The 19,913-nt window shown below is 38.8% G+C and overlaps 1 protein-coding gene across 1 annotated transcript in view; it reads right to left on the reverse strand.

Moving 5' to 3' along the window:
* Window positions 1-2,837: 2,837 nt before the first annotated feature.
* LOC106811645 (DNA polymerase epsilon catalytic subunit A-like) overlaps window positions 2,838-19,913 on the reverse strand; it is a 34,425-nt gene continuing 17,349 nt past the window's right edge. Inside the window, exons 19-54 of the mRNA XM_014815347.1 lie at window positions 19,634-19,782; window positions 19,232-19,324; window positions 18,665-18,806; window positions 18,148-18,305; window positions 17,832-17,916; window positions 17,559-17,669; window positions 17,103-17,228; window positions 16,799-16,887; window positions 16,555-16,657; window positions 16,266-16,346; window positions 16,030-16,155; window positions 15,409-15,594; window positions 14,815-15,024; window positions 14,430-14,562; window positions 13,745-13,841; window positions 13,101-13,239; window positions 12,690-12,796; window positions 12,322-12,450; window positions 11,840-12,079; window positions 11,174-11,261; window positions 10,790-10,965; window positions 10,544-10,658; window positions 9,990-10,141; window positions 9,358-9,447; window positions 8,757-8,841; window positions 8,338-8,541; window positions 7,021-7,146; window positions 6,738-6,809; window positions 6,353-6,463; window positions 6,074-6,156; window positions 5,484-5,616; window positions 5,053-5,187; window positions 4,777-4,856; window positions 4,272-4,404; window positions 3,707-3,816; window positions 2,838-3,446 (exon numbers count right to left, since the gene is read on the reverse strand). Coding sequence (XP_014670833.1) covers window positions 3,374-3,446; window positions 3,707-3,816; window positions 4,272-4,404; window positions 4,777-4,856; window positions 5,053-5,187; window positions 5,484-5,616; window positions 6,074-6,156; window positions 6,353-6,463; window positions 6,738-6,809; window positions 7,021-7,146; window positions 8,338-8,541; window positions 8,757-8,841; window positions 9,358-9,447; window positions 9,990-10,141; window positions 10,544-10,658; window positions 10,790-10,965; window positions 11,174-11,261; window positions 11,840-12,079; window positions 12,322-12,450; window positions 12,690-12,796; window positions 13,101-13,239; window positions 13,745-13,841; window positions 14,430-14,562; window positions 14,815-15,024; window positions 15,409-15,594; window positions 16,030-16,155; window positions 16,266-16,346; window positions 16,555-16,657; window positions 16,799-16,887; window positions 17,103-17,228; window positions 17,559-17,669; window positions 17,832-17,916; window positions 18,148-18,305; window positions 18,665-18,806; window positions 19,232-19,324; window positions 19,634-19,782 — 4,470 coding nt within the window. The 3' untranslated portion in view covers window positions 2,838-3,373. The remainder of the gene's footprint in view (window positions 3,447-3,706; window positions 3,817-4,271; window positions 4,405-4,776; window positions 4,857-5,052; window positions 5,188-5,483; window positions 5,617-6,073; window positions 6,157-6,352; window positions 6,464-6,737; window positions 6,810-7,020; window positions 7,147-8,337; window positions 8,542-8,756; window positions 8,842-9,357; window positions 9,448-9,989; window positions 10,142-10,543; window positions 10,659-10,789; window positions 10,966-11,173; window positions 11,262-11,839; window positions 12,080-12,321; window positions 12,451-12,689; window positions 12,797-13,100; window positions 13,240-13,744; window positions 13,842-14,429; window positions 14,563-14,814; window positions 15,025-15,408; window positions 15,595-16,029; window positions 16,156-16,265; window positions 16,347-16,554; window positions 16,658-16,798; window positions 16,888-17,102; window positions 17,229-17,558; window positions 17,670-17,831; window positions 17,917-18,147; window positions 18,306-18,664; window positions 18,807-19,231; window positions 19,325-19,633; window positions 19,783-19,913) is intronic.

Below are 19,913 nucleotides of genomic sequence, written 5' to 3' on the forward strand. Positions count from 1 at the left end.
ATAGACTGGTCCGCGGTCGACAGTTCCACTCGCGTTACACTGGAACTGTCGAGCGCGGACCAGTCTATAAAATACGCGGCTCCAGAAATCCGGTATTTAGCGTTCACACGAGGAAATGCGCGGTCCAAGAAATCCGGTATTTCTCAAGCACGGTAAATTATTCGGGGTCTGGGAAGCCTCGTATTTACATGAAATACCGGATCTGTTTAGTTTTTACGGCCTCGTATTTTGCCTCGTGTGAACGCTAAATACCGGATTTCTTGCTACGTGTGAACACGGCTACTAATTAAGTGCATTTATAAAGTAATTTTATACTTTACTTCTAAACTGTAATTGTGTTGTACTGGTAAGTTCACATTCGTGTCAAAATACCAGCGTTTCAAAGTTTCCTTACAAAGTATATATAGTTGGCTGGGTGAGGCATATTTTCTATTGTCAGATCATCAGATGTAAGAAGTATAGAACATTATATTTGAATGACAAAATCATGAAATGTGTGTGGTAATTAAACGCGAATAAGCGCACAGTGTACTGCCTACTGAAGTGGTATCTCGGCTTCACATTGCTTGTTTAGATATTTCCTTATAGTTATATGTATTTTCCCTTTCATGTTTTGGTCATATTTTGGGAAAATAACAGAATTCCAGATGATTGTGTAACAAAGATGATGTAAACAGTTGTATCTGGTGAAAGGTATCGTGTTATTCATCTAAGTAGTAAAGCAACTGGAATATAAATGCAAGGTATATTTTACACTTCTCCTATCAAGCACATAACCCCTAATTTATGCAGGTATAACATTATTTTAGAAATATTTTGTTTTACCCCAAAGGTTTATTTGAAGTATAGTACGACTAAAAGAGGATGCTATGTCCGAAAGAATGCTTTAAAATAGTGTTGGCTTTATTCTCTCAACCTTCTGACATGCACATAGATAATAGCCTGAATACTATTATATGCAGGAATATTTACAAGCAAATCAACGAAAAACAATTAAAAAAACATGTTTGATGTATGTTCCCACATGTGTATCATTTTGAGATATAAATCGTTACATATTGTTGGGGATCTTGGGGATCTTTATCTTGTTGGGGATCTTGTTGGGGATCTTTATCTACTCCTGATATCATTTATAATCATAAATGTCTGAATAAAATATGGCCTACTCACATGGTAAGTGAGATAAATTGTCACAATATTATATATATACAGAAATATATACATGTACATTATATGTATATTAAAGCAAAACAACGAAAAAATTAAAGAAGAAAATATGTGTAAATGTCAGGATAGCGTTTTTAATTAAAAAAAACGTAAAATGTGAATCAGAAATTACATGGTATACAGAAGTGTAGCTCGTGATAATGACTGTCAAGATTATAAATGCGTGCTTGCCACTCTAGTGAACCTACTGTCATAGATGTAATACGGTCGTATCATGCCCATACTGATAGTGGCAGAGTGACATTAATCCGTATTTAATGTGAATCTTTGCCATGTAATGAAAACAGAAAAAGGAAGGAAACCACCTGATAGTTTGTCAATGTAATGTGTCTATTATTAGGTAGTGGGTCTATGTGATTCAATCACTGATTCAATGTCTAGTATCAGAGCTTTATCGAAAACTAGAAAGGGAAATTTTAGGGTGTAGTGGTGGGTAAATATTGCACGGAAATAGCACGGTAGCATGGAAAACGCTTATTGTGAGGTAGGTGTTTTTATTAGTTCATAAAAACACTTCCAGTTTTTCACTAAAAGCTGCAATGGAGAGAGCCATTTTGAAATTACTATATATATATGCATGAATTCATTGTGAAGTTTAATATTTTTTTGAAAACATTTTTACTTTACAATATCAATACTTTTTAGGTTCTTCTTATGGAAGATATTATTAGTTGTCTTTCTGTAAAGACTTATGCATTTTAAAGGTAATTGTTTACATGCCAACTGATAATTATAGCTTGTCTTCTTGCCAGCATTATTCTCACATTTGCTAAAAATGTAAAAGCACTTGTGCCAAAAAACGAGCCATTTAATACTTTTGGTTTTTATTAGCCCAGTTTAAAAAACCATGACAAAAAGACATGTCATGGCATGAACAATTTTTATGATACTGGGGAAATTTGTTTTTGGAAAGTGTTCATTTATTATATGTGTTTGTGAAACGTTTGTGTGCATATCATATATTACCACAGTGCTGGTTATTGTACGCATTATAAGTGCTTACTGGTGTCTGTGCCTTGTTAAATGGTGCAATGTATTTGTATAATATATAATTGGAAGCCATAAAGGTTCTAAGAAAAGGGAGTTCTAAACGACTTTTCCAAGGTCTATATTGAGTTCATTTGATGTGGGGAGGTGAGAGGGTGGCACTAGACATAGGAATATGTCACGTTTATTTCTGATATTGAAGAAACAGTTTGTATGATAATGTTCAAGGATAGTTGTTGTTTATATTTTTGACAGAATTGTTCAAAATGCTACTGAAATTGTGAACTGTGACAGTAACAATGTCGAGTTTTCCCAAAGTGTATTATCTGCAAGCCATATAGGGTATGGCTAATAATCAGCTCTAGAGAGTTTATCTGACCATTTTACTAGTTCTTTAGACGATATAACCATTAAAAACTTCCAAAAGTTCTAAATTTATACTGGCTAATCAAAATTGCAGTCATGTATAAGGTTGAACATGAATTTATTCAACTTTCTAAATTGTAGTTATAGTTGGGTGTTGTGTTTTATGTTATCCACACCTTGCCTAAATGCAAAGCTTTACTGAAGTACATTTATTTGCTGTGTATAGATGCCACTATAAGTATAATGCAAAATTACCATTCTCTGAAACAGTAAATTTTTTATATTGTTGTGAGCATGCATTGTTAATTATGACGATTGAAAATTGCATAATTAAATACAAAGTGTTTGATTATATTCTCTCAACAAAGGTGGTTTTTACAATGTATACCTTTCTCTGAACTAATTTATTCTTTTTTTTTCTCTTATGTGCAAGAAGCTAATGCCACTTCCCTTGTAATCCGCTCTATGACAACATCATTTGCTACAGCACACACACAGGATTATGAAGTGAGAAAGCTTTCATGAAGCTTTTAGCTTCCTGAACATTCATGGAATCATTTTTATGTACACATACAATAATTGGTTACTGTCACTGCTGTACATAAGAAAAATCACATTTGTGTAAATATCAAATGTTTTTTGTTCTTTCAACTACTACAGTATATATATACAGAATTTTTTTTATCAGACCCCTGCTAATAATTTTAAAACATGACTATACTACAGTACAATCAGTAATCACTCTATGCAGTAGCCAGTAATGTTACAATATATGGTGATGCTGCTACTGTTGTTAATTCTGCAGACTGGGGTTCATAACCGTAATCCAATCGAGTGTCTCCTTCAGCAACTCCATGTTGTAGTACCTGAAAATGATTGCAAGTCTTGAAACAAAGCTTTCACTCTACAGAAATATGATACATGTGTGTGATTTATGGTATCGTGACAAATAGTTACAGAACAACGCATGGTATGGGTAGATAGTCTAAAGAAAAGGTGTAATTCAACAATAGCATCAAGCAAGAAAAATAGCCGAGATTAGTTAACATCTATATCTAGCAAAATACGAAAATCGGGGAAAATAAGATAAAAAATAGGAACACAGAGCCCTGTGCTGCATATATACCTGGCAATGTTATGGAATGTTCTCATTCTTATTGTAAAGTCTTTCTGTGAGACAGTGTGTGTGAAGTCACCTGCACACTCGCAGTAGTACGACATATTCAGCTGTTTCACCTGTGCAGATAATACCATAACAATTGTCATCACTATTCACATTTAATAGTCTCAATCATTTATTGGTTTTCATCATGTAAACTACATATCTATCTATTGTGCTAATAATCTAATCTAAACCAGTAAAACCTCGTTATACAGCCCCTCGTAATACTGCCAATCTCAGTAATCGCCTGGAAAATTCTAATGTACAGATCGTTTGAATTTATTTATACGTAATTTAGCCTAATCTAATTATAGTTATATAGCTATGTACTGGTAACCTTTCATTCTACACCTTACATCAACACTCACCTCGTTTCATACCATACATCGACCTACCCTTTCTCTCACACCTTGTAACATAATTTCCCTAGCTTTACTCACGTAGCCCTCCGTTACGCAACATGTTGTGAAGTGAAGGGCCACATGGGTAGAACTACAACCTTCCAGTACCGGGGAGGTAATAAACTTACTGCATTGCACTTGATGCATTTCAGATCCTGTAGAACGAAGCCCATAGACTTGCTCTGTACAGCGTCAATGAGAGCCTGTTCTATCGCATTGCGGTCGTATTCACTGTGACACTGTATGCACTGCCACGCCACACTGTATGCAGCAAACGAGAACATTACCCGACTGTTTAAGATTCACAGTTTATGAACAAAATGGCGAAGTAATGGAAGTAAGCAGAAATGTCGAACTCGGTAGCTCTCAAGAAAATCAAAATTTTACAAATTTCCCTTAAACGGTGTATAATACTAAATATCGTACTGCCGTTACATGTGAAAAACAAAACATTCTTTGCTTGTAGGCATGCATGCCTATAATCACCATGTAATTATAGAATTGCCACGTAGTTATAGGAATTAAAACAGCATACTTAAATTCTTTATTTAAGTACTGTTATTTAATTACATTCTGTGCTAATGATTTTCCCATGCTGCAAATCTAACTGCCTACTTAGTTTTCAATACGTACGTGTTGCTTCCATCCTGTAGCAAATAAGGATCTCTACACAAGTCCAAGTCTCTACAGTGATTGCACACTTTGCAGATAACCTACCAAACAATGCCCGTGAAATGAGACCAGAAGGCACATAAAATAGTCCTAACATATAAACAAATACGAAGAAATTACGACAGTAAAAACAACTCGAGAACCAAGTAAATATAAGCATCTATGGTATATACCAGGTGACATACAATTGCTAACATATGTACATGTATGGATGATGTGATAAACGTGATCAGGTACCTCTGGCAGCACATAGGATAGGCAGGGATCCCTGAATATGGCTTCATCAGAGAACTCCCCGACACCAACCAGCTTCAGTAGATCTCGCCTCATCTTTGTCACCTGGTTTACAATGCTCGCATCCAATGATAGCACCTGACATGAGATAACACACATATAATAATTCAGAATGTGAACTCAACCAATGGTAGATTGAAAGTTAGAAAAGTGAAATATTTTTCTCCATTCAAACATTAAACACCTATATATCTATTTAATACAGGGATGGTTAAGCACGCTCGATTAGTGATAACAAAAGCTTTTGTGGAAAATGTTCATTAATTTGCTGTAAATGCCCAATTATTGATATATTTTTTAACATGTAATAAATTGAATGGGTTAGATTAACTAAACAATACATATGCTAATAAATTAACAAAGTAACTACTCACCTGACATATTGCCTTGACAAATTCTAGTGCTGGAGACTTGAGGTCAGTAAGATGGGACCCCGGTAATTTGGGGAAAACGTCTTGCATGTCGTCATGACTACCAGATAGTTTCTTCTGTATTTTTTGAGTCATGCTATGTATGGACAACATAAATATCGAATTATATAAAATGTAAAATGCAATTATTTAGAAAATTTGTAAAAAAATGCAAGTTAGCTAGTTTGACAGGAGCTGTTATTGCATTACCACTATTAGATTATATCAGAAGTAGATAATAGGCAATAGTTCCCTATTATCTACTTCTGATTATATATATATAAATCTATAGCTACCTATAGAAAGATATCACAGAATAACAGCTATGTCTACAGCACGGTGGCATATCACAAGAAATATATAAATTAGCAGATTGACTTGCATTAGTGAAAGTAATATATATGTCAGTATGTATTATAAACTACAGAAAAAAAAACAGAAAATGTCATTCCCTCTGCCTTCTCCTAACCAAGTAGGTTTTCCGCTTGCTATGTTTCAGTTAAATTTTATTCCTCTTGATCGCTAGATGAGTGAAAAGTATGTATTGAACGTACGAAAACAGGCGCTGAGTCATTTCTTCAGAGATTAACTCCTGTGAGAAGCTCACAGTGCTAGGAGTTGTCGTGTTATCGATGTTCTGCAACATAATGTGAAATTTCTGGTTCACGCCACAATTCGACTTCATTACTTAGGAATGAATATGAGATAAGACATCACAAAATCTTCTTTATTTCGAAATTGGTAAAAACATTGATAAAGATATGCAGTCAAACACTGAATGCCACGCTAAAGCCTCGCTTCTCTTTTGTGTGTTCTCAAAGTAATGCACGTACCTGGGACTGTGTTGCTCGTTTTCTCCTTACAGGTGTATTTCCAGGTGTGATTTGACGCAGTTCCTTCTGGCCATGCTGATACACTTCTACTATGTAGCCTCCAATTACGATCTAAGTTTAGATACACTCGCATGTTAAATGAAACAAAATATGCAGACATGTAAAAGTGAACTTCATACTATGATAAGAGTGGTCAGAGCTGGTAATTCAAATGAGGGTAGAAACACTAGATAAGCCTGATCAGAAACATTTATATTCTGACAGATGACTCATGCAAACGATAATGCTAATTGAATAAGATGATACTTGGGTAATCAAGTGAACAATCAAATAAAACAAATGAAATGAACAAAGATGCTTCTTGAGTAATAAATAATCGACGTACATTGTAATTCGTTTGACAAGCACATTCTTCTGGAAGGTAGTTGGCAATGTTCCAGTTCATCTCTACCTCTGGCTGTAAAACAGTGACAGCATAATCCTCAATAATTAATACAACATCATATTTTACAGACTACTGTTTATTCCAATTGTAACTCACATAGAAACGGGTTGATTTACACTGGAGCCTGAAGCCCTATTTCAATTTCATCAACATTAACAAATTTTGTCAACCTTACATTCTTTCAATTGACTCGAGTATGGTGACGTAAATTAAAATGACTTACCCCCTCCTCTTCAGTATTCGAGTTCTGTGAGAGTGCTACTCCCATTCCTTCTTCTTCTTCCTCGTTATTCAGCTTGGTTTCTCCCTCATCCTCGGGCAGCTTTCCCCTTATTCCACCATGGTTTGTCTTATAAAGAAATTGAAAAATAACCGTTTGTACAAAAGGCAAACAGAATTATTCAAAATCACGTATGTAAACATGCACACACGACCCAGATTGATCATGCCTCTTGACAAATGTAGCAACAAGCAGGACATCATGAACCATTCCAAATCCTACATGTGAAAGCACGGACATTATAATCGATCCGCGAGCATGGCCGCATTCTTCTCGCTAGATCACTATATGATAACTAGTTAGTCTGCGCCTATGAACCTAGATTAAGTTGGCACATCTGGACACATTGGCGACACAGGGGCGGCTGTCGGCACTTCATGTTTATTAAAAGTAGGTGGATTCCCAGACTGTAAAAGCCCATTATCCATGACCACGTGATGTTTGTCGAATACAGTCTTTATGCCTTGTCTAGTCTGCTGTTGCCACTGCTGCCGCCTCAGCCGCTGCTGCCGTCACCCTTGCCCCTGCCACTGCTACTGCTGCTACTACTGCTGCTGCTACTACTGCTGCTACTACTGCTGCTACTACTGCTGCTGCTGCTGCTGCTACTGCTGCTACTACTGCTGCTGCTACTGCTGCTACTACTGCCCCCGCCGCCCCGCCATCTACTGCTGCTGCTGTTCATGCTGCTGCTGCTACTGCTTCTGCTGCTGCTGCTGCTACTACTGCTGCTACTACTGCTGCTACTACTGCTGCTGCTGCTACTGCTGCTGCTACTGCTGCTACTACTGCTGCTGCTACTGCTGCTACTACTGCCCCCGCCGCCCCGCCATCTACTGCTGCTGCTACTGCTTCTGCTACTGCTACTGCTGCTGACCCCACCGCCACCACTGCTACTACTGCTACTACTTCTACTACCAGGTGCAGTGTTTCCCCTGGCCAAAAAGGTCTGTGAGGTGGCAAATTTTTTTTTCGGTTTGTTTGTGCGTTTCGAGGTCCTATCAAAGCGAGCACGGCAGGTGCTCGCCCAGCCAGGGGGGTCTGGGGCATGCCCCGGAAATGTTTTGAAAAAATGGTGCATTCTACATGTTCTAAGCTATTTTGGTGCATTATAAGCACTGTTCTATGGAAGAATAGTGATTTTCGTCAGCGAGGTGGTGTGTTTTGGACAAATTTCTGTGCGGCGGCTAAAAATTTGAGCGAGGCGGCCCGCCTCGCTCGTGTCAATGCAGGGGAAACACTGATGTGGAAAGCACTCACCGGGTCGAGCCACATGAGCACGTCCCAGCAGCCCTGTAGCTGGATGTCGATGCTGTGGAAGAGGTCGCGTGAGCGGATGCTGTTAACAATGTAGTCGACGTACACCATCGCGTCCTGCCGGTTACGCTTCTTCGTGCAGATGATCACGCGGTTGAAGTTGGCGTAGACGATCGTCGAACCAAGGCGTTTAAACTCAGCCACCAACTGTAGACGAGTCATTGGCAGGTATAGAGTACACATACGTACAATACTTTTACTGGTGCCCGTCATCCCATCTGACTGGATGCAAAGAGTTAAATGAGATGTATTCTAATACTGCTTATTTATATGTAATACATGCAGTTTAAGGAGAAGGTAAAATAAAACCAAGTCAAAGTCAACGAAACGTAATCCAAAGAAAACGTCACAACAGGACATACCTGCATGAAGAACTTCACCATCATGCCATGCAGAGTTCTGTGTAGGGCTGGATCATACAGCATTGCACTTGGATTTCTCAGCCATCTAAGAAAAAACAAGTGTATGCTTGACAAAAATTTCATTAATCACTTGTGAAAGTACAAAGTGTTATCTACGAGGAATTTTATTTTTCTGACAAGTATTTGTTTTTCACCTTGAAGGAAATAGACAATCTTTAACAACAATGTAGTTTATGAGAACATCTAGTACATACAAATGAGTTTCCATTCCATTACAACCTTTGTAACAGAACTGGTTACCACACTAGGATTCCACCTTCCAATATTCTCAAATTAAATATATAGTTGGGTGTTTTTAAGCCGATCACCAGAAAATGACCATGCCTATTTATATTCACCCATTACACTGTAATGTATGTATGTATTTACAGAGATGATTCACTAAAAAAGCAGTAAGTAAAAACCAAGTAAACGTGCTGTTCTTTAGTCATCTAACGTTTAGAATTGGCACGATGGTATACATCCGGCAGAAGATTACACAATTAATTTTTTATTTTGTATTATTATTTTTATTATTTAATTGATTAACAAAGGCAATTACCTGTAGAAATGCATGAGCTGATGATCAGCGAAGATGTTCTCGTACGTCGACACCTCTCGCAACCATGTCTGCACCATCATCTTCATTATTCTGCAAATGATGAGACATTCATATTTAGCTAGCTCCCTCGACTGTCCTTGCCCATATAGTTAGATCCATTAGCCTCGTAGATTTCAATGCTCGACATTTTTTATTAGGCAATTGATCTTAGAATGACTGAACGAAATGACGTATGTGTATTCTGTACAATGCAATAGATCCTTGAATGATTCAATGTAAGGATGTATGTGAGAACCACTTAATTAACTGGTTCATCGTGGAATTTCCCAAAGGTAATTGCTTCTTTTTTTTATGATGCAAGCACTGAGGGCAGGACAGGATGAGTGCAACAGAAGCTAAAAACTGAAACAATATCTAGGAAAAATCTCCATAATAACGCACGAAGGGTCGTTGTCGTATAATGGCATATAATATGTACCCGAGGTAACTATTTGATATGGTTAGGGTTAGGATTAGGGTGTTAGGGTTAGGGTTAGGGTTAGGGTTAGGGAGTAGGCGTAGGCGACATACTCGCCGACACCTCGGGTACTACATATACGACAACGACCCCTTAAGCCATAATAACAGCAAACCTGAATGCTATTGAACATAGTGCAGTCTCATCGTAAGCAGCTAGGTTCGCCACGCTACTTCCTCCCGCCACCATGTCCTCTATGGAAGCTTGTGGTATCATGTCAAAGCTCACGCCGGCTGACGTCCCTTCAAAGTCATTCACGTGTTGTGACTGAGAAATAATGCACAAGGAAAAAATATTGTAAATCGTGTACCAGCCTTCTTAGAAAGATGAAAGCAAAACCTAAAAAGATCAAATAAAAAAAGACATGACATTTAGACTTATATTACAAAAGGTGACCCTATATTCTATAACACCAGTTTTACATTGCTGCCCTCACCTGCTTTCTCTCCTTCCAAATACCACCAACTACTGTATTCTTGATTATCTTTCCGACTCATATGGCTAACTACATTACAACAATGAAACATGGAGATGGAGGAACTAATTTCATTGCTCAAGTTTTCAACAGTATGCCATTTTACCATTTATGGCATCGATAGATAAATTACACTGCCCTGTTATGCAACCAGTGGCAACCGAAGACAGATGGAGACACGTGCGTTTGCCTACCTGCAAGAGTGAGTTCACTGCCAGACTGTTGATTTCCAGTTCTACACATATGGTCTGATAGAAGCCGGGCTGGTTAATCTCCACACTGGTCTTCTCATCCAAGTCAGAAATCAGCCTGTGTGAGAATTTGTTTTACAGATACATATAACTATCAAGTACTCTGTTCGCTGAAATAAAAGTTCACTATTAGTTGCAAATTGGCAGAAATAGCAATCCTAGATTTCAACATTAGCGAGGCTAGAGTACCTGTTGTCATCATTCTCCTTGCCCCCGAGATCTGGTCTTTCGGTCGGGGATGCCCACAGGATGTGGTTGTGCTTTCGCAAGTGTCGAGTGAAGAACAGATCTGCCGCAAAGAGCGCAGTGTCCTTTGGCATATTGCCGATGGGAATGTGGAGGTATCGACACTGTTCTGTCATGAGCTGTCAGATAGACGAACACCATGCTTACTAACGTACAAACATTTACATAGATATAGTGCATTATCACAAGTACAATTTCCCATTTTGAAATTGTCATCTTATCTAAATGGTTGGTCAGAAAGTGCTATATTTAACTGTGTTGCTAAATTGTTAATGGCTTACACCTGCCTCATATAATTACAATCATTATTTTACATAGTATGCTTACGCTGAGTATGTAATCCACGTTCAAATAGTGTTGGATCATTCTTTTTGCACCAACTCTTTGCCAGTCCAGCACACTGTATAATCCATCTCTGTAAATAGAAAGTAGTACGAATCATACATACTAAGCCTCTACACTCGATAGTATGTAATGTATTAATGGTGAAATTTTGAGTTTAAAACTCTCAAAAGTAAGTTCCAACAAATGGAATTCTACAAATTGCCCTCTCCCTTATAAGACTTTACTTGATCATAATAACTGAACTTGTGTGTTTCCCTACGAGAAACTAGAGATCAAACACAAGCAGTGTAATAGTGAAATAAACGGTGAATGTCACGTGTATGCATAAAAACTGACAAACTATCACAAAAATTTCCAACTTAGTGCTGAGGTACACCCACATCAAACGTTCGATCATACAGCTTCCATTCAAAAATATGGACTGAATAAAATAACCATGCCCCCTCTTGAGCAGTGATGTTAGGTTTGTCCAGTTAGACCAGTTTATACGTTTTTCACACATACACGCCCTTTTGCCGTGATCACCTATATATCGATGTACCTATCACAATTTAATGCTGAATGGCTAGAGTTCTCTCTTAACTGCGTGAACCGAACATGTGAACCTAATTCACGCATACGTGTAAACGCCACATCTGGCTTGCATACCCATCGGTAACGTTGACCGGCACCAGGGGAAAGTCGGCCATGACGGGCATGGAAGCTGTAAGATGCGCAAAGTCCTGCTGGGACTGCACGGCGATGACGGTCGGACCGCGCTTTTCGTCCTTGTAGGCCGTCAGGTGGCGGTGCACGGCGCGATGGACGTGCCGCATCTCCGTCTCGACGCGAACCTCGTACGTGTGGTCGCCAGGTGGCAGCAGCTCCTCCGCCGTTCCTTTCGCGAGCCTGTCGAACACAGAGACGTGTGGCTGCAATTTTTCTGCTTAGTTGATTGACTGCGCAAGAAGGGACTGACAGAATGCAGATTATGTGAGGCCAGCACCTACACAAAGAGGTAGAGTTAATAGCATTTCAGCTTGCTCTCTCTCCCACGTGCGTAAAATGTGATTTTACTGCGCATAATCCTGCCTACGATGACTACAGTCGTATTTATTATCATTGTGAGTATAATAATATGTAGCAATTACTTGGTGTTTCTTTCACTGCTGTAGAGTGTTGTGAGGTTAGGCATCTGGTTGGTCCTGACTGTGTCCACGACAAACGCATACGCCTTCTTCCACATTGGGAAGAACAGCCCGAGCAAAGACTTGTGGCCTCTGAAGAAAATAGAAAGCCAAAACTCAGCATCACAACACATCACCAAACTACAAGAAAACTGGTGTCAAGTAAACTGCAAATACTAGATTTAAATTTCGCATTAGATATTTATCACATTTTTATATTTTATTAATCATTCAGTTGAGGGTAGTGTTAGTTACATGTTAAAATTAAGTGTTTAGCTCGTTAGCAATTCACCACAGAGAGCAATTCACCAGTAGAGCAATTTTCTCCTTACTGTGTATACTGGTAGAAGTAAATATGTTTGATGCTCCCAGGCTCTAGGTAGCTGTGCTGAGCCAGAGTCTTGAACTCCAGCTGGTCTATCTCAAACGTGTCTACGTCCTGAAATACCATGCATAAATGAGCAATGACGATACCAATGATCAGAGTGATGACAAGAGCAATGAACATAGCAAAGACTAGAGCAATGACCATAGGAATGACCACATCAATGACCAGAGCAATGATCACAGCAATAAATCATAGTATGACAAGAGTAACATGCCTACAAGCATGCACGCACACACACGTGTGCATGCATGCACGCACGCATGCACACACCATAAAATTGTATACTATATACATGACATATATATATACAACTCAGAGGAAGCACACTCATGACGAGAGATTGCGATGCGCTCACCCTGGCTGACATGTACTTTGAGTGCTGCCTGCTGACCATGCACACGCAGCCGAGTCTGACCAGCGTGCGGAACAGCATCGGTACCTGCGTCTCGTACACCCCCTCCGTGTCAGGCGAGGACAGGTCAGTGCTGATCTCACTGTGGTGAAATACACAATATGCAAACGTACATTTACAAGCGGTCATGGTCTCAACTATACATAGCACAATGAACATCACTCCTAACGTTATGATATGTACATATTGTATGCATAATTGTAGGATATTAGTTACTGTACTACAGTACTATTATTATTATTATTATTGTTGTTGTTATTATTAATAGTAGGTACATAGTGTATAGTTCACGATAGTACGCATATTTGATTTGTCATCACATATAGCATTATCTACGTTGATAACGACTTATACATTTTATGTACATTCTGATACAATAAAGATCACACAATGTTGCTATATAGCTACAAGCAGACATAGATAAAATGAGGGAGAAGAAATTACTTCATTCATACTCTCTTGCTTGTACACCAGGGAACATACATAGAGAAGAGCATTTAGTCCATTCATTGCAATTACCATCTCCATTAACCTGTTAACATCATTATTCTGCGCCTAGTTAAAATTATTAAAAATATATTAATTACTTGATGTGCTGCTGGTATATATCTTCAGGCACTGAATACTCGTATAGATTGAGCACGGGATTACACCTGGGCAGGATCTTGTTTACTTTTCTCCACACTGCAACACATGGTAAATTATAATACAAATATAGATAAGTGACTATAATGAATAGAATGCAATCAGAACCACATATACTAATTAATGCACCAGGTGACAATTTTAGTGACTTTTTATATTCTTAGTCGTAAGAATACATTATTTCGTGTCATTGCGCAAAGAATGTGGAAGCGTACGTGAGTTAAAACTTTACCCTACATCCAACTTTACAATCACAATAGTGAAAAGCAACAAATTTAAATTATGGAAAGTATTACAAAATCATGAAATTACAATAGTTATTATATGTAGGCCTATTTCTCTTTTCACAATATTCACAGTGCCACCTCACAAATTCAGACAGAAACGGCACATTCTATAGTAAATTAGTAATGTATTATAACTGTAACAAATACAAGTACAAAATACAGTATTATTTAGATGACGAGTTTTAAAATTCTGAATAACGCTGTAATAGTTTCCGTCTGTAGTGAGAGGCTCTCTACAGTTCCTGCTAACAACTGTTCCACGTACGTGATGTAGCAGACAGCATGGCAGCATGCTCTTATATCAGTAACTAGTCCTCTCTGCTGATTCGTAATAACCTACTTTCTCCCTCTCCTTCCTTCGCTGTTCTCTGGTTGACGTAGAACAGCCGAGGAACATTGAGCTTGATGGCATGTAGATCAGTGCCGATCAGAGCCCACACTTTGTACTGACCTGGCTGACCCGTCTCAGCAATCTACAAGCACACAAACATCTCATGTTAGAAGAACGCTGACACAATACGAAAACACACCTCCATAAAATTATACAGATATAGTATAAGCCTAGTGTTTTACTGCAGCTCAGTAATACGCTATGAACATACATATCCAGTATACATACGTTCACAGCAATGCTTGCTTCTACTTCAAATACGTAATTCAAAGTTAGGTAATAAACCAAATAAGGTTAGGATTGTACACGGACTAATCATCTGTGAGTCACGCACCTGTATGATCTGCCAGGGTAAGTCAACCACAGCCCTAGCTGTACGACGAATGAAACCGTGCATGCCTGTCCCTGTGCTGTGTCTCACTACGTTACCGGTAGCAACCGCATCACCTGCCGCCAGACGGCGTTTCTTATTTCGCTCGGCACGTTGCCTCAGCTGGAGGGCCCACTTCTTCTTTTGGAATGTGATCCAAATTATTCGCTCTGCCTGCAAAACGCAAAATTATATTGTACCACACCTGTCCTATCTGTAATACATTTGGCATCTTATTTTAACAGGAATTTCTTTCATGTTCGTTAATTAGCTATTACAACCCATTTAAGAGTTTAACATAAACTATTTTATTAAACAGACATTTAAGCAGATAACAAATAGGAGAGATGTGTGTGATCTATAGCTCTCTGTCTAAACTACATGCAGTAACCACACCGGTTATAACATGTAAACCGTTTCGTTCTGCCAGCTGCGATTTCGAAATCCATGCAAATGCCCTTCATCCACACAGCCACAGACCTGCGTGCAATACGCAGTGCCACATTCACGTCTAAGTTAGGCACAAAAATGGTGCTAATGCGGCACAATCTCTCTCACCTGAGTGCCGAGGCGAGGCGGTGATCCCAGTGTAATCCTCCAGGATTTACTCAGGTCCTCTTGTGACTCACCATCGTCGTTTCTCTTACGTTTCTGCGACACGGAGACCACAGGCACAGCGGGAGGCTTGCGCGGAGTACCCAGCACATCCTCAATGTCAGCAACATCAGCCGTGCCACTATCGCCCTAGACATAAAAATGTATCAACTGGCTATTGCTTCGGAATGAAGATTTCAATGCCCTTCCATGCACGGTTTACATGGTTATCGCTGAGCAGTAACGGAATGAACTCAACACACATCGGATGTGCATTTCATTTAGACTGAGCAGATTAGATCGCAACCATATAGACATGGCAGCAGGTTAGCTGAAAATATTATAATGGTAGTAGTTGTGGCTGTGACATTGCTGATCATGCTGTATAACCGTGCATTTTGATTGCAATCGAATGAACATTGTGTAGCTTCTACATACCAACGTCGAGTATAAAGCCTATCTATCAACCTACCTACCTAGCCGACAAACCTGGGTAGGTAGGTAGTGTTACTCTGTTGGCTAAGAGCTGGCTGAACAATCTGTACCTGTGCATTTTCCCTATGAATTTGCAGAGCATACAGTTACCTCTGCTGGTCTTTCTTTGACCGAGAATATATCGCTGATCTTCCGCTGCTTGAAGACATCATTCTTCTCCATCAGCCTCTTATGAAGCCACTCTGGGTGAGGCACCCTGGGAACAGGGTTTGGGACCTGCCACACAGGATTAAAATAACACTGTCAATGTTCAGTCCCATGACCAGCCACACGATGGTAAAATATCACTGCAAATATAGTTCGCACTATAAAGGAAGATACTTTACATGCTGTAGAGCAGCTGGGATGGTGATGATTTTCTGTATGGCACTGCCTATCCGCTCAATGTAGTAATCCCAGTCTAGAATCTGTAACGTTGGGAAAACACATTATTTCACAAACTAATGAATGTGATATGAATAACCTGCACTTACTTCATTACTTAATACTTACTTAATATATATACTTAATTGTTAAACATTTTAACATAACAAAGCTGTTTATTATTCTGTAATATTTATAGAACCATAGATTAAATGTTGTTATTAGATGACATGTGTTTCCTTTTCTACTTACAGCTCGGATGTCGAAATCGATCATGGCCGATGCTTTTAGCCACTTACGAAGGTAATGCTTTTTCACACCTGGCTCTGCTTGGAAAATCGCCAGTGGAATTGCTCTGCAAAGAAAGAAGTGGGATGCATGAACACACGAGATCTGGGTGCAATAGTGACGAGGAATGTCAACTAATTGGCATTCTAATAATCACACATAAATGGCAAGACAGCAGAAGAATTTCCTGAAGAAATGTATACTGTACCGCTCGGTGACGGGAGCTCCCTCCGGCTTTTTAGAGATAATGAATCGGCAACTCAAACCAGCATCTTTCACCATCTGATCTCCTAAGAACTAGATACATCACAAATAATAAAAAACTATTAATATGGCATGACCAATGAAATACACCATAACCAATAATTTGTAACTAAATAATAATAACAACAAATAAATGATAAATAACAAATAACTATAACATATTCAAAAATTAAAGAATTAAGATAGATATTAGTAGACATAATAATTTCCAGTTTATAGCGGTACAGTGATTGCATAATACAATGTACCTCAGCAAGTCTCTTGGCTGTTGAGATTGAAGTCGACTTTAGCGCACCGTAATCTTCCAGTTTTCTCGACATGTTACGATTCTCTGATATCAAGTCAAAGAGTTCGGAATCTGGCATGTTAGAAGCCTACAACGATAAACAAATTCACATAAACTTCTAAAAATAAAAATAAAAATTCTATATTCAATTCTATAAGACCACCCCATAACTGTCAATTTATTGAAAGTTAACTTATATCAACGTGAACTAATCGGAATCAACTAATCGTTGAATCTTTAGCTTTTACATTTCTATTAATATAGATACTTAATTCCATACAATAACATGTCATCTTAGTGAGACATCACTGAATTCAGTAATTCCACCGTAGTTTATGGACCAATCAGAGTTTAGCAGGCATGTTCGGTAATAAATCTACAAGGACTGTGAATTTTGTTCATAAAAAGACATCGCTACCTTGCTGAAGAGAACATCCAGCCAGTAATCGGCAACTTTTGCTACATTTTGATAGACATCTTCCAAGGTCTTGCCCTTCAGGAAGGCCTCAAATACCGACGACTGAAAAATCTTCACAAAGAAATTGAATATTACATTTTGAGTTGTTAATAAGTGGAGTCAGGCAGTTGATGAAATAATATAGTTTCGAAATTTAAGCTCATTTCTCACACATATGTAAATACCTGCAGTAAAACCTACACCCGGACTATTCATACAACAAAAATACGCTACCTTAATCAGTTGAAGTTCACCTCTGCGCTTTATTTCGAATCCTTTGAGCTCGGCCAAAGAACCATCAAAATTGAACACCGCATATCTGGAATAAACAACATGTGTTCAGCGAACACGCACTTTACACATACGTACGAGATGGTTCGAACATGCAGAGCTGATTTACAGTGTTGTAAGAGCAGTGTAAGAGTAAATGTCATTCATACACTTCACCTACGTAGCCCAGGGCATCCCTAACAATTAGCTATAAGTAGAGGAGTGATGGAGGTAAGAAAAACACGAGGAGCAAAAAACCGATCTACTCGCGGTCAGCCACCTTTTCTTCAGTCTCTTGCCCTCCTCCTTAGATGCAGGCAGGATCATCGCCAGATACGGCCCGTCTACCTCGAAAAAGATCGAGTTCTCACTGCGTGTGCTGTAGGAGAGAGTCGCAGGGTCTTCCAGCTCCTGGTACTGATGATTGGTGTAGTCATCCTGAATATGTCGTACACAAGCAATTGTACTATGTGCTTCAATGTTAGCAATTTTACATTATCCAAAATCAATTTCTCACACTCCATCAGATTCTGTTCCAAATTATTAAATTTCCAAAATCAATGAGAGTTGAACCTATCAGTTACTACATAGATATCTCCAGTCTGTTTATGATCCTCGATCTTGCAACATAATTTACAACAGATTCCCATGTGTCACAGTTGCTTAAATGATAGATCAATAAGAAAAGAACAATCATATTTCATAGCTGGGACAATCTGCTAACTTCTTACCTTCATCCAATTATGTCACTGTTATTGAAAACAAAAAAATGCTTAACTGTCTTCTACAACACCTACCTTCACCATCAAGTTCAGCATAGCACCAGGATAAGAGATCGTGACGGATTTTTTGGTATTGGTGGTCTTTATAACGTAGTTTTCCGGAAACGACGCGGGCAGAACACACCAGATTCCATCAGTGTCAAGCTCCAAAGGTCGTCTGTAAGCATGCCATGTCACGTAAAATGTTCGGCAGGAAGAGATAGATTGATAGATCGATGGATGAATGGATAGATAGCTTGATGAATGGACGGATTGGTGGATGAATGGATGGGTTAAAGGAGATACCAGGTAGAGGTTTCATAACTCAACTGTATTTTTAAAACATAAATTCAAGTGCAATATCCTAGCTGTAAACAACTGGTAACAAAACGTATACATCTGTCCAGCATACTTTTCTGAATGTGACGAGATAGTAAAGATGTATTACATTTACATTACACTCAACATTGTCACATCAATATACTACAAAACAAGCTACATGCCATCATGCCCACACAGGTCTCCCTACCATCCCTACTCAATTCTACATGATTAACAGCACGAAGTATGCGCTGTATTGAATGATTACTTCTCGTCGTTTACCCGATCTGCTCGATGAGTTCTCTTGCTTTGGTGATGATTCTGGCACCAGTGAGGCACACGACACCGGCCATTTCCATGCTGTACCAGCGGGAGCTACAGTAGCAAATCACACGCACATCTAATTTTTGCCATATCCTTTCATAATTTCTTTCTGAAATCCCTTACGATAAAAGTCTGCTAACAAAGAATTAGGATTTAATTCAGCATAGATTTAACTGGCTGTACAAAACACTGCATTCGTGAGAGCTATCACTGTTACCTTGACAGGTCATTCGTACGTTTGACAAATTTAATTTAATAACCATTTAATAAATCGAGATAGGTTCGTAATAATTTTATCTGTTTGGAAGTTCACTAGCTGATCAACAACCATCACTGTACAAGGTGGACAGCCATACGCACCCCTTTCGCATCACGTAACCGTAGAAAGAGTTGAGAATACATTTGTGAGCCAGCTGCAGAGAGTCATATAGAACCTCTTTTGCTCTCGAACTTTTGATCTCGGCCGCATCATTCTTCTCCATTGCTGCTGCTACCTTCTTCTTCCAGACCTAGATAAAAACATGTCTCACACATGACCATCTAATAAAATCGCAATTACAAATTGGCTGCAAGACGTGCACATTCAGTATCGACGTAACAATTATTTACATCCCTCCTTTATTAGATCATGTCCGGGTGA

Source organism: Priapulus caudatus, unplaced genomic scaffold (assembly GCF_000485595.1).
Source record: "Priapulus caudatus unplaced genomic scaffold, Priapulus_caudatus-5.0.1 Scaffold559, whole genome shotgun sequence".
Lineage (NCBI taxonomy): Eukaryota > Metazoa > Priapulida > Priapulimorpha > Priapulimorphida > Priapulidae > Priapulus > Priapulus caudatus.